At 53.5% G+C, this 14,258-nt stretch overlaps 1 protein-coding gene across 2 annotated transcripts in view; it reads right to left on the bottom strand.

Annotated features, from left to right (window-relative positions):
* The window catches only part of UROC1 (urocanate hydratase 1), a 34,308-nt gene extending 20,881 nt beyond the window's left edge, over positions 1-13,427 (bottom strand). The window contains exons 1-9 of one of the 2 annotated variants that reach the window (XM_036323123.1): positions 13,302-13,427; positions 5,506-5,636; positions 4,419-4,512; positions 3,532-3,591; positions 3,089-3,217; positions 2,881-2,942; positions 2,044-2,110; positions 1,815-1,958; positions 908-996 (exon numbers count right to left, since the gene is read on the bottom strand). In XM_036323123.1, the coding sequence (XP_036179016.1) occupies positions 908-996; positions 1,815-1,958; positions 2,044-2,110; positions 2,881-2,942; positions 3,089-3,217; positions 3,532-3,591; positions 4,419-4,512; positions 5,506-5,636; positions 13,302-13,427 (902 nt within the window). Of the gene's footprint in view, positions 1-907; positions 997-1,814; positions 1,959-2,043; positions 2,111-2,880; positions 2,943-3,088; positions 3,218-3,531; positions 3,592-4,418; positions 4,513-5,505; positions 5,637-11,930; positions 12,068-13,301 lie in introns of those variants that run through there. The other variant, XM_036323124.1, reaches the window with a different exon arrangement.
* Positions 13,428-14,258: the final 831 nt, after the last annotated feature.

Raw genomic sequence — 14,258 nt, 5'->3', positions numbered from 1 at the left:
TATATTTAGAGCTGACAAGAATACCAGAGTGGTTGGAAGTGTGTGTGAGTTGTGTGTGCGTGAGTGTGTGCACACATGCAAGTGGGCATGTTACTAAGAAAGTAAACTAGTATTTTAGAAAGATGTATGTCAAATAGTAGCCCATCTTGAAAATGGGAATATTTCTCAAATTCTGTGTGCTCTCGGACATTTTCATTCAAGCCCCTTGGGTCAGAATAGACTAGCCGGGGTGGAGGGCCATGGCGCCCATGCGTCTTCCCCACACAGGCTCAGTGCTGCCAAGCAGTCAGTGGAGAGGGTGCTTCCAAAATGGCATCTGATCAGCAGGCCCAGGACAGTCCCCTCACATACACACACACACATACACACACACACACACTCCCACTAAAACACCTCCGAAGTTCTCAGGCAGGAGGAGAAATGCTGCCTGCCCCCGGACTCTGCACAGGCAGTCACAGTGCCATTGGGAAGGAATATCGAGTATTGAACCTGAAGGAGTCCCACGGAGGGAAAAGCTCCATCTTTCAAAGTTCATGTTTCCCCAAAAAATTCAATGAGCAGCTACTATGCGCCAGGCTCTGGGCTAAGCACTGAGGTCACAACAGTGAGAAAAACAGATACATTCTTTGCAAAACTATGGGAAATGAGAAGATGATTGAAAATCTTGTAGAACCAATTGTCTGACCACCCAAGTATGCAAACTCAGGGTTTCCTACACACCAGCAATAATGACCAGTGAGAAACAGGATTTAGAAGGTCCTACTGTGCCACCTCTGGGTGGCCACTTGATGTGGTGGCCACCCGTGGCCAGATGTCAGGCATTGAACAGGTCTATGCAGAGCAACCCAGCCCCTGGGCCCTTTCCCACAGCCCCCCATTTTCGGTGCTCACTTGTCGGGAGTTGTACCTGAGTCTTTTAATGCACTGGTCCAAGCTGTCGGTCACTTCCATCAGCCAACCCTGCTGATGGCGTTTCATGAGGGCTGCTTTATCCACCTGTGACCATGACACACAAAGCCACCCAGTCACAAGTCATCCTAGGGTATGTCCCCTTCACGAGTGGGTGTCACCCTCCCAGGAAGATCACCCACTTTTATAACGCAGTGCAAGGGCAAACTGGGGCAGCTATTTTATACCCACAAGGAAAGCCCAAGAGAATCTAGAATTCTAGATACATTGGCCCTGATATCTCTGGGCTGCGGGACCAATGTCGACACTGTTGGTTACACGAGGAAAATAAAACCCTATTATGTGAGCTGCTGTAGCTCGGTTTTCTGTTACCTGCAGCCAAATGGGCTCCTAACAAGTACAGCTGTGTATGTCACGGGTTTAATATCAACTAAGTGCAAAGCACACAGGTGGATATCACCAAGGCTTTCCTTAGAGCCAGTCACCTCCTCTTCCCACTTCCCTTCCTGTCCTTGGCACCACCAACGAAAGCTGGGACAGCCACTGAGAAAAAGCGGCTGCCCCCCCTCCCCCCCACTGATGGGCAACGCATTTGCTTCCCCCGCTGACTGTGAGCTGTCTGCGTTGGGGGAGTCTATGTTCATGTATTCGCAGACATTTGTTATGTCCCCGCTACAGTCCAGGCCTTCAGTGGGGAAGGGGAGCTGTTCATGGGACAGCTTCCACAGGCATGACCACGAAAAATGATGGGCTCCTTGAAGGCAGGAGGGCATGCTGCCCGGGAACCCACCTTGGAGGCTTTGTTGAGGGGGCGAGAGAGAGACCATTGTGAGTGTGAGTGCCTCTGGAATGAGGAAGGAGCGAGGTGGGCAGGGATGAGGACTCGGCGTTCCTGGGGCGCTCACCTCTGCGATCACACCGATGCACCCCACGATGACAGAGGCTTTGGCCTGAGCCCCACTCATTCCGCCCAGTCCAGAGGTGACAAAGACTTTCCCAGCCAGGTCCTCGACGCCCAGGTACCGCCGTCCAGCGTTCAGTACAGTGAGCTGCAGGGAAGGGGGTGGGAGCTCACTGTCCACTCCCAGCATGTCCACCTCCCACCCCGATGCCAGGCATGACCCTGTCTCTCACCACTGTGCCGTGGACGATTCCCTGGGGACCGATGTAGCAATAACTGCCTGCTGTCATCTGGCCATACCTGACCACAGAGAGGGCAAGCAGGGCAATGAGCCCGGGGCCAGCCACCCACTTTGGATGGTTTAAAATTCATTTTTATGTTTACTTTTTGAAAAAATTCTCACTCGAGGATTTTTTTTTCCCCATTGATTTTTTAGAGAGAGTGGAAGGAAGGGAGAGGAGGGAGAGGAAGAGGGAGAGAGAGAGGGAGAGAGAAATGTAAGAGAGACGCATCCATTGGTTGTCTCCCACACATGCCCCCACAGAGGCCAGGGATCGAACCTGCAACTCAGATACATGCCCTTGAACAGGAATCAAACCCACGACCTTTCAGTGTGCAGGCCAATGCTCTAACCACTGAACCACTCTGGCCAGGGCTTTTCTTTTTTTAATAAGAGAACATTTACTTAGAAAATGACAGAAGTATAAGAAGTAATTTGTAGAAGAAATGGGCTTAGGAAGTGAGTTATAGAGTCAAAAGAAGGGCCCTTAGAGCTGGGGAGTGAGGAAGGTAATGATAAGAGTATAGGAGGAAGCCAGGGTGGGGGGTGGGGGGAGAAGGCACAGCGTCAGGGAGAGCGCCTAAAATTCATTTTTTAATTACCCCAAAATGCATTAATACAGTCTCCCTTAAAAAACAACTACTAGGGAATATGTAAATATGAAATTGCTACAGTGCTGTGATTGTATTTTTCAAAATAGTATTTAATATTGCTATACCGTTCTATAATACAAGTGGAAATGTATGATATTTACTGGAATGATACAATAGCAACTGAAATAGAGACTTACATGGTAACCCCCATGGCAAAGAGCTTCTCATACTCTTCTCTGGAGGAGTAGTTGGGAATGACCTGGAAGAGAGGGCAGAGCCAAGGGCTAGGACAACAGCAACCCTTGGAAGCGACGGCTAAGTGGGTGTCAGGGACACCTGGCTCCCCCTGCGGCCCCCGGCCCGGCCGGCACGGTGCGAGCCCGCACCCACCATCCCAGGACCCACCATCCCGTTGGTGATGACCAGCCTTGGGGCTCCAGGGCTGCTCGGAAAGAGGCCCAGTGGGTGTCCACTGTACATGACCAGGGTCTGCTCCTCTGTCATCTGTGACAAGTAGGACATCGTCAGCCAGAACTGCAGGAGAGAACACAGCATGGAGGGCTCTGTAAGTGGGGGTCCCACGGTGTTCCCAAGCCACCGTCCGGGCTCTGAGGGCTCCCCAGGCTCAGCGGCTCTGCCCAGCGCCCCGTCCCTCCAGGCCCCCTTGGTGCCTGCAATAATGCCACTCCTGCCCTCGGACCTTCAACATCCCCACAGTGTCTCCAGCTGTGATCTCAGGCATCAGGCAGGTGGAGACCTGAGTCCTGAGCCCTGGGTTTGTAGCCTCCTTCCAACCAGAGGGTGTGGTTGGGGGCAGGCCTGGGGGCCAGGCTCATCGTCCAGCATACCTGAGCCCAGTTGCTGAACACCTGTCCGTTTCCTCCGTAGGTCACGAGCTCCTGGGGAAACTGGAGAAGACATGGTGTCACCTGAGATGGTGGCCTGGGAAGGGAGGGCCCCCACCCTGAACTGGGCTCTACGGGCAAGGTGGCTGATGGCCCTTTAAGAAAGAGTGGTGGGGGCCACGGGAGATGCCGGAGGGGAGGCCCAGGGAGAACTGCCAGGAACATTGGTCCATCTGTGACTGGGTGAGGGGAGAGCTGGGTCTGGGGTTGCTTTGGGAACTCATCCTGGAGTCAACGCCAGGGGTCCGTCTGTGATCAGGTTTTTTTAAAAAATATTTTTTATTGATTTCAGAGAGGAAGGGAGAGGGAGAGAGAGATAGAAACATCAATGATGAGAGAGAATCATTGACCGGCTGCCTCCTGCATGCCCCCTACTAGGGATCAAGCCCACATCCCGGGCATGTGCCCTTGACCGGAATCAGCCTTCAGTCTGCAGGCCAATGCTCTATCCACTGAGCCAAACCAGCTAGGGCTCAGTAATTTTTTTACTAAGTACATGTTAAAATGATATTTCAGGTATATCAGGATAAACAAAATTCAGTCTTAAATCTGTTTCTTTTTATTTTTTCGTGTGGCTATTAGAAAACGTAAAATTACACGTTTCTATGACACCAGTATTGATGTCCCGGTGGTGGTGCTGTGGGCGGGGGTGGGGGGTGGGGGGGGGGAGACAGTGGGAGAAGGATACGAGGTCCTCTCAGCACTATTTTTACAACTTCTGGGAACTCTATCATTATTTCTAAATAAAGAGCTTAAATGTATTGCATGTGTGTCTCAGGTTACAGCTCGACTGGACAGCGCTGCCCCCGCTTTGGCGCCCCTGGGGTTACCTGGGCCACGGCAGGGTCCAGGTTGTTCATGATCATGTGCATGATGGCTGCTGCAGCTTTCGTCCGGCAGGGGTACTGCTTCACTGGGTAGGCCCTGCAAGGGAGTCCAGGTGCTAAGGGTGACGGTGGGAGAGCACACAGGTGTGCACAGCGAGACCCCACATCCTGTTGCAGAAGTTGGCTGGGTTCCCAACAGGAACCAAGGCCAGCCGGCTCTGGTGCCCGCCTCCTGCTTTGCGCCCCCCAGCCTTCCAGGTGTGGGGAGTTTGGCCCCCACCTACCCTAGGCTTCCCTTCCTCCCTTCTCGCAGGCTCCAACCGGGAGAATGCTAACTTGGAAGCAAAGCTGATGCCTACTTTCCAGAAGCCGCTGCTCTGGGTGCCGTTTATTCTTTCCTTCTTTCCTGGGCACCACCTGTGCTCCTGGGCACCAATTCTAGAGCAGGTGCCAGGCAGCGGGCCACAGCAGGAATGAAGAGGCGTGGCTCCTGCTTTTTGGGGTTCATGCCATTCCCTGGGATGGTCCCAGACAAGTCTGGGTTTGGGGCCTATCCAAGAACAAGGATGCTCAGTGGGATACCAGGGCAGGCAGCAGCACCTGGGAGCTGTGATAGGCAGGTCCTCCCCGCTATGCAATGTGTGGTGAGGCCCAGCACCCGTGGCTTCACCAGGCCTCCAGTGCCAGGGACAATTCAGCTTGCAAGCCCTATGGGAAGCCTGAGCTGTCAGAAGACACTGGCAGAGCCACCCTCTAAGCCTCTCCATGCCTCTGGCAAGACTACAAAACATGGGGCTTAAAAGAGCATTTTGTATACAGTTTGGGTCCAGACTTACCTAGGACTGACTGCCCAGGACAGTGGGCCAGAGGGACCCACCTTCTGGTCAGTCTTGGGGCTTCAGCCAGCTCTAGGCTGCAGACCCCCACAGATGACAACACTGCCACCCCCTCTCTCTGTGTGAGGGGCATCGGCTCAGCACGCCAAGCCATGGGCCTCCTAGTGTGGACAGCCTCCATTTCCCCTTCCCTGCTGACTCTCTGGGGTTCCTGACCTCCAGCACGATCCCTCTTTCCACCCGCCAGCACTCACCTCATTTCAATGCGGGGGGAGAACCGGTACATATAGATGTGCCCATAGAGTCGCAGCTCCTGGGCAAACTCGGGGGCCAGCAGCTTCTGGACGTCCGGGGGGAAGTAGCGCAGGGCATTCCTTAGTGCCAGCTACAGGAGGAGAGTGGTGAGGGGCATCAGGGGCAGGGGCTCCGGGCCGAGCACCCTGAGGCTCCCATGATGAGCCACCCCCCCCCCCCCCCCAGCTAACCTGGATTTGCCCCTGATCCATTCAGAAAACTATGGTCCCTCCCCCCCCCCCCCCCCAGCTAACCTGGATTTACCCCTGATCCATTCAGAAAACTATGGTCCCCTCCCCCCCCCCCCCAAGACTGCCTAGGTGTCACCCTGGGCCCATCTATAATGTCACCTCCCACATGAAGCCTTTCCAAGAAGAGTCTTGCTCACTGGGGACCAGGCTGCTAATTCCATGCAAGGACCAGACAGGGTCCTGCCCTTGTGGGCACAGTGGGAGATGCAGAATCAAGGGGAGTGAGAATAGACCTGACAGGAGCACATAGGTTCCTGGTTGAGCCTCGCCAGCATGGCCAAGGGTGAGCCTGAGTGGGGGCGGTAAAAGATTGAGGAAAGATGGACAAGAGAAGAAAAGCTGGGTTTCGGTGGGACACTGTTTCTCTGATGGAGAGACAGTGCCACGGACTACAAGCCGTGTCTTTATTTTATAGCCAGATTCCACGAGGCAAAGTAAGGGCATGGTCAAGATGTTTACAACATTCTCGTGGGTTTCAATCCTACTCAATTACATGCACCTGAACTCTATCAAGCCCACATCACTCAGGCACGTGGGGCCACGTGTTCGGACCATAGGTTCAAGCTTACAGCTACAGCTGTTGGCTATAATTGTGCTGGGAAGGCCCTGCCCTCCAAGCTGGGACTTGCACGTGGCCATGAGAGGACTGTGCCCTCTCATTAGTCCGAGGCTTGAACCTGTCCAAACACTGTAGCTGCTCTCCACACCTGGTATGAGTGCAGAGAAGCACTCTCCACTAGTGCAGCTTCCAGGTAGCCTCAGGCTACACCTGCCCTCTGGGACGGAGATCCTGCCAGATCGGGGAGGCCCAGGACAGAGCCTAGAGCCAGAAACAGGAGAAACCTTCTCAGGGCTCCTTATCCAACAAGGGCAAGCAGCCCAAACTCCCCTGCTCCCACCAGCCCTATCACTCTTCTCCAGAGAGCCCTGATGCTGCTGGTTCTGCCCCAGGGCCTTTGCACCTATCCTCCTCTGCCTAAACCCCGTCACCACTCTGCTTTCTCTTGGAGGGTCCCTTCCTTCATTCCGGTTTCAGTTCAGAAGCCCCTACTCAGAGGCCTTCTTGATTCCCAGCCTTTCTTCCCGCCTTTGTTTCCTTCTGCAGCTTTGCACTGTCGGACACTCGACGATGGGTTTGTTTCTTTCCTTGCTTACAATCTGTCTTGCTAAGCTCAAGGGGGGCCAGGGTCCTGGCAGACCCATTTCACAGCTCTCTTCCTTAGAACACCCAGACTGGAGCCTGAATGTGGAGGCAGGCGAAGTAGGGGGGGACACTAGGTGACATCCGGGTGTCTGGCTGAACACTGAGGCCATTTATTCCTCCGATTGTTACAGGGCAGTGGAACGCTGGGAAAATTCTTGGCAAGTGGAATAGGGAAACAGACAGGAAAGTTAAAACAAGCCCGGTGTGGGCAATTTGCAGCTGGCTTGTACTTAACAAGCCATTATCTTCCCCCAACCAAGGACGCTTGAGAGCAATGGTTAAAAGCCACCCTCAGGGCCAGCCAGGGGAGGAGAGTGGCAGGGGGCGCAGAGAATGCAGGAAAGGAGATGGGGAGAGGAAAGGGAAAGGGCAGTTTTACTCCCTAGGCAGAAAAGCCAGCAGTCTCAAGGCTTGGCAAGATCAAGTTGGCAGTTTGCTTGCCTTGCTTCGTAAATAAAGGTGCGTGCTTTAACTGCTTTAATAAAATTGGCTTCATCACACTGCAGTCACCTGGAGTTCTCTCATTTAAATCCATTTATATGAGAAGACAAGAATTGAGGTTGTGGACAGCCCTCTCCCTCCGACTCGGGGCTGGGGGGCTGTCAATAACACCTCTCTGGTGTCTGAGAGGTGCCTCTAACACAAACACTGGAGATCAAACACTTTGAGGTGAAAGGAGATGAGGAGCTGCATGTGGTAAATTTCTTTACTCATTCATTCAACACATGTCTATTGAGGGGAGCGGTGGTAGGGACTCAGAGAAGACAGGTGCTTTGACACCTGAAGGCAGAGGAGACAGGAGGAGAAACAAGGGCCGGGAACTGGGAGGACACCAGCATTCGGGCAGGGGCAGAACTACCAGCCAGGAAGACAGGGAGCTGGGAACCCAGCCAGGAACACAGATGCCCTGGAGGCCGAGGGCAGAGGCCTGGGAAAGGAAGGACAGCATGTCCAGCGTGCCCTGGGCAGTGAATCACACGGGGCCAGAGGGGCGGGTGGGGTGGGAGGGAGAGAAGGAGAGGGACAGTTCAGGAGGGAGGAGAGGGCAAGAGCAGGCAGGGAAGAAAATGCCAACTTAGGGAGTCTGGGAATCTGGAAAGGGGTTGCAGAGACATTCCCTCATTTAATTTTCACATCGAATAAAAGCACGCAATCCCTTCTCTCTTGGAAAACAAAAGCTGATCAGAAATATGAGTCTCTCCCTTCAGAACCATGGCTAAGAAGGGCCCCCCTCCCCCCCCCCCCCCCCGGAGTCTCTCAAGGCCTGCAGGCTTCAGGTCACTCAGCACACTGGGCCCATCCCCAAAGGCTCTGTTTGCACTTCTGGCAAGTTGCCAGATGCTGGGGCTGGTCAGGGGACCCCACTTTGGGAACCACTACAGGACAGCAAGGAGGATGAACAATGCACAAGCACATGCAGCCGCCGGGATGAATCTCCCGCTGTGTTGAGACACAAAAGGGATGTACAGTACTGCCTAACAGTTAGGCCCTAACTCCTCGCACACAGTTCAAGAGCAGGTGTGGCTAAGGAACGCTGCGAGGAGTCAGGACAGCGGCTACCCTTGCAGGTCAGGCCCGTGCCCTCACCTGTGCACGTGGGGCTTGGGCTACTTTCTGAGTGTTTTCCACATTGGCACAAAGGTTGTTTGTTTGCTTCTAATCATAGCTTTCCAGAGAACATGGGCATTAAGAAAAAAGTTTCAAAAGCAAGTTATATTACACACACACACACACCACAAATACTCCACACGCCATACATACTCCAAACAAGACTTAACCTTACTACAAGGGTCCTACTATTCTATCCTATTCTAACTTCTTTTATTTCGTTCTATAATGAATATTGGTTGCAACCCCCTTCCCTGACTTCATAACCTGCTAAGGGGCAGCTGCAGTCTGAAACCACTGTAGTCACTGTCCTCACAGAGATGCAGGCTTCATTACTGGGGCTAAATGGGGTATTTTTACTAAGGCGCTAGGTAACGAGGGCCCTGTTTCACTGCGCCACATGCTTCTGCACCGTTGTCCAGATAACCACATCACTCAAAACACAGCAAAGGTTCCTGTCAAAAGGAATGACTTTTAAATTGTGTCCGTTGACAGAAATGACTCAGCCATTCTATGATACGTATTTAAAGACGGTGCGAAATTCAATCTGTTCTGAGATGGAGTGTTCGTGCACGCGTACCATTAACACAAAGGGGATTCTGGCAGTTTCCCGAATCCTAAATGCAGCACAAAAACTACTTGCCTATTTCCCCCTTGTATAAGATTTCCATTTTATCACCATTGAATTTTTTCTTATTCTGTAATTTAGCCTAGACTTGTCTTCATGTCAACTATTCTAAATCAGTTTTTTACTTCCAAGGATAACCTATGTCTTTTTATCTGCAATTTCATGTTTGTACTTAGTTTAGGAAAGTTGTCTTCTATTCCATTTTTGTTCAATAACTTTATCCCCTGCGTCTAGAGTTACATAACAAGCAGGTGATAATTATTTGTTGAGTGAAAATTTTTAAAAAGCAGCTGTTTGCTGGTTCAGATCCAATACTCCACATGTCTGACGGGGAGCAGTTCTCAGCATGAAGATGACAGAATGGTGTTCAGAAAGGTTGTATGAGTTGTCCGAGGTCTTGCCACAGGCCTGGGCTGCTCTCCATGCCTCAGGAGGCACCAGGGCATCTGCTATACAGCACGTGCATGTGTCCCCTTTCTGACCTTCCAATCCCTCTCTGCAAAATGAGTGCAATGACCGCATACACCTCATCGGGCTGTGTTGGGGACTAACTGAACGGACACGCCTAGCACCGTGTCTGATACACATGTGTGCTGTGTGAGTCCCAGCTATCGAAATGCTCATCTCCCACACTCATGGCCCTCCATGCTGCCAATGTGTCCTCAGCCCACCTGCCCCTCTGGGCACTCTGTAGAAACTCTATACTCTCTAGAAGAGTATTGCTAAGCAGCAGGCCATTTCCCCACTCAGGAACCTTCATGGGCTCCCCATTACTCATCTGATGAGATCTACACTCTTCTTGGCATTCAGGGTCCTCTGTAATCAGGCTGGGCCTGGCTCTCCAAGCTCTGCACCCAGCTCAGGCTTACACCAGCCTCCTCCACCCCTAATATACCCTAGGAAGGCCAGTCCCGGCATCTTCACTCACTGCCTCCCTTTGTCTCCAAACGGTCATCTCAGATTTTCCAGTCTAAGAACCGTGCCTACGTTGCCAAGACCACCTCCTCCAAGAGGCCCTACTATGTTTCTCCTGCCCGCTGGACCCTTGTATGATGTTGGTTTGGGCACTAGGTATATACTCTTGTCCACACATTCAACAAGCATTTGGTGTCACCGAAGATGCAGAAATGAGCCCAACAAAGCCCCACACCCAAGAAGCTCAGGATAGTGATGGGAACCCGGATGCAAGTGTGAGTTCTTCAGAACTGGTGTCTGATTCCCAGCAGAGTCCATTCAGGGAGGGCAGAATGCGGGGATAAGGTCAGTAAGAGAAATCACATATGGCAAAGGGGGGATGCTGGAGACATTTCAAACGGAGGGACTGGTCCTAGTCTATGACTACCTTTGCCTCTGCACTGAAGAAGTTGTCCTGTGCTCACGCAGAGAATACGGTGGCTAAAGTGTCATACACAGAGCAACACTCTGTATTTAAATAGAGAAATCTACTTAAAGGGGAGCAAAGAGTAAATCATCCAAATGAAATATTACTAAACAGTTTTAAAAATGGGGACTTTAAATACACCAATAACGAACAATCAAAAAAAAAAAAAAACCCCACCACCAACAACTAGCATATATAGAATGCTTCCACTGTATTTTTAAGGGCCCACACCTCCATATATATACATAACATGTGGCTGAAAAGATACACCAAAAAAAGGGGTGACTGAGGGAGGTAAAGTGGGGAACTTATACTTTTATAATATTTCACTTGCTTATCTCACAAAATCACCGTTCAAAGTTAATGTCAAACGTCAAAGAAACACATTTAAATAAAAATATAGAAAACAAGCCAAAGGGAAGGCATAGCGTGAGCTGCTGACGAAGCTGGTACTGGGCTTGGGAACCGGCAGAACACTGCCGGCTTCTCCCCCTCCCCCCGCCTTGCCCCCCCCCCCCCCCTCGAGTCACACAGCCTCACTGCGACCAACCGATGGGCCGGTTTCCGCACTGACAAAGTCTCTGACACCTGCAGGTGTCCTCCGATTCAACTCAGCTCTGACACTGTCTACCTGGAGTCCGCACAGGCCCCACAGGTTGAGGACTGAAGCCCACATGACTGTCACCACCACCCCCCACCCCCCCCACCCCCCCCACCCCCCCCCCACACACACTTCAGGTGCCAATCGCACGTCCAGGCTGTCACCTCCCTTCTGAGCGACCAGCCACAGATCAGGGTTCCCACCACCCCTCCAAGGGTTTGATAATTTGCTAGAGTGGCTCACAGAACTCAGGAAAACACTGCTTACTGATTTGCTGTGTAATAAAGGAGGTGATAATGGATACGGATAAGGATAAGGTCTGGGGAAGGGTTTCAGAGCTCCTGAGCCCTCTCCAAACCCCACCCACTCCCCACAGAGGGGGTTCTTATGGAGGCTCCAGCCTGAGTAGTGATTAATTCATTCTCCAGCCCCTCTCCTCGCTGGAGTATGTGGGGTAAGCCTGAAATTCCAAGCCTTTCTCATCATGGATTGGTCTTTCTGGTGACCTGCCCGCATCCAGGAGCCCACCTCCTTAGAACAAAAGACGCTCCCAGCTTCTATCCCTAGGAAATCCCAACTGCGTTAGGAGCTCTGTGTCAGGAACCGGGATCTAAAATCAAACATTAGCAGTGGGGGTGAGGGCAGAGATAAATACACATGATTTCTTATTGTTTCACAGGCACCAGCTGAAGGCTGGCTCACCCTGGCTCACCCTGGCACCCGGACCGGAGATGTAGCCCCTTCAACGGCTCAAACTGCCCGGACCAGCAAGTCGCCCCACTCCAAGGGCTTTGTGGCCTTCAAGCAAATGGCAAGGGACACTGGCAAAGCTGAGTTGACCTCTGCTCCTCAGCACCCAGGTGCCCTCCTCAACGCAGAGACCGTGGAAGCTGACTGCCAGCATATAACCACCGGTGTCGCCTGAGATGCAGGTGGTGGCGCCCTCGGGCCCTCTTAGTCAAAGGTGAAGGCCCTGGCGGCCAGCAGGGAGGTGACTGAGTGGGAGAAAACATGAACCCTTGCTTTGACCTCACTGAGCTGGGCCAGATAGGCCAAGGATGAGACTGATGGGGGTGGGGGTGGGGGTGGGAGTGGGGGGTGGAGATGGGGAGGGGCGGAGCTCCCCGCCCCCACCCTTCCCCAACACCTGTCCGCCCAGCCTGGCCCTCAGTGCCCAGCCCCAGTCCACCCCCACCTTCCTCACCGCCCTGTTTCCTCCTCTGTGGGGGGACTTGGCAGGAAGTGTAGGGGCAGCCGTACTAAGGATAGCCGTCCTTATCCCCGATGGGGTGGTGCGATTCCTCTCTTTATCTTCCTGCTTAATATTTTCTACTTTCCCCCCAGTGTTCCTAAAGTTCTTGAGTAAAGAAAACATAGGAGAAAACTATTTACACAGCCGTGTATTTGATGTCAGTTGGCCTCCTCCACCCCCTGTGGTGTAATTATTTTCGCCCTCAGCTTACAGAGGAGACAAGCAGGCTCCCAGACACTCAGTGACTTGCCTGACGTGCTGGCTGGAGGGACTGTGGGAAGCCTAGCAGGGGTGCCTGGCCTCCCCACCTGCTCGCACCAGTACCCGCCCCCCCCAGCCATCCCCCCACTCCCACGCGCCCTCACTAGGGTTCCAGCCAGGAAGCTGAAAACTCATCTGAAGATTTGGGGGGAGGGAGTCCCCACATGAAACAAGAGCTGACCTACCACAGAGGAGAACGTCGAAGTTATGCGCGTGTCTGGGTCGGGAAGGTACATAGTCAGCTGCCGTGCGTTTGGGACACTGCACACTGGCCCGTCCTCCTTGGAAGGAGGCAGGCACAGCACCATCCCTTACTGGCTGGCTGACCTTGAGCCTCGGGGTCCTTGTAAATGGGGAGCATAATCCCACACCCAAGGGTGGCCGTTGAAGAGAGAATGAGGGATATAGAGTGTTTTGGAGCCGACCACGCATGGGTCCCTCCACCCCACTGCCACCCCCACTGGAAGCTCCTGGAGACCCCAGGCAGAGAGAGGAGGAAGTAGGGGATACCCCCTCCAAACCCCCCCAGAGGGAAAAGAGTCCCAGCAGGAATGGGGCTCAACTTCTTACCTGCTCCTCGGCAGGGCTGAGGCCAGGGGTCCTGACTGGGGCATGGGGTACCCCAGCCCAACGTCCCCGGTTCTCTGGGAGGGGCCGCAGGGGCAGGCCAGAGCACAGCTCCTGGAGGCTAGACATGTCTGCTGAGACTGGGGAGGAGGCTGGCTCTGTGGAGAGGCCAGGGAGAGACTGGGCAGTCAAGGTCCAGCTGGGAGGGAACCTCCAGCCCCAGAGCCGCCTCCTCCAGCCCCTCATTGGGCCCTGGGCCTATGGAAGGAGCCATGGGTAGGTAGGTCATAGAGTCACCGGCCACGAGGCTGACTTGAGCGGGGAGCGGCAGTGGTCTGGGGAGAGGCAGGCTTCATACAGGGAGATAGCTGAGGGGGGGTTCAGTCAGTGGGGCTTGAGTGGGTTGTGATTTTAGGATATGACTTTGGGGGCTGGTGGGACCCTAATGGGAGTCACACCAGGGAGGCGATGTTGGGGTTTGTGTCTTGATGGTGGGGAGCCACCTGATATTGAACCTGGCACCGAGTGAGGGGTCTGTGTAGAAAGTAGATAGTGTCCTTTTCACCCCTTCTCCCTGCCACGTGTGTGTGTGTGTGTGTGGGGGGGGGTGTGACAAACCTGGCAGGAGCCCACCCAACAGCAGGTGCACCCTCCTCGGCTTCCGTTCCAGTGCACGCTGCTTCACCCCTTCTCAAAGCTCTGTGTGAAGGGCCTGCCAGGGAATGGCCCCCATCCCCAGTCCCACTGACGACTGCGAGAAAGTGCTCCTCCTTGGCGCTGTGCTATGGGTGGGAAACTGAGGCCCGTCTCACTCACACAGCCAGGAAGTGACTGCCGTCTAATCCTGGTGGTCGTGTGAATCCAGCTCAGCTCCTGGCCAGCCCTGTGGCCTTGGGACGTGTCCCAATCTACGCAAGTGGGTGGTAATTAACCACTCAGGCCGCAGGAGTCACTGATGGT

Source organism: Myotis myotis, unplaced genomic scaffold, assembly GCF_014108235.1.
Source record: "Myotis myotis isolate mMyoMyo1 unplaced genomic scaffold, mMyoMyo1.p scaffold_m19_p_9, whole genome shotgun sequence".
Taxonomy (NCBI): domain Eukaryota; kingdom Metazoa; phylum Chordata; class Mammalia; order Chiroptera; family Vespertilionidae; genus Myotis; species Myotis myotis.
Note: the sequence above shows the minus strand (reverse complement) of the source record. Positions and strands in the feature narration are given on the sequence as shown.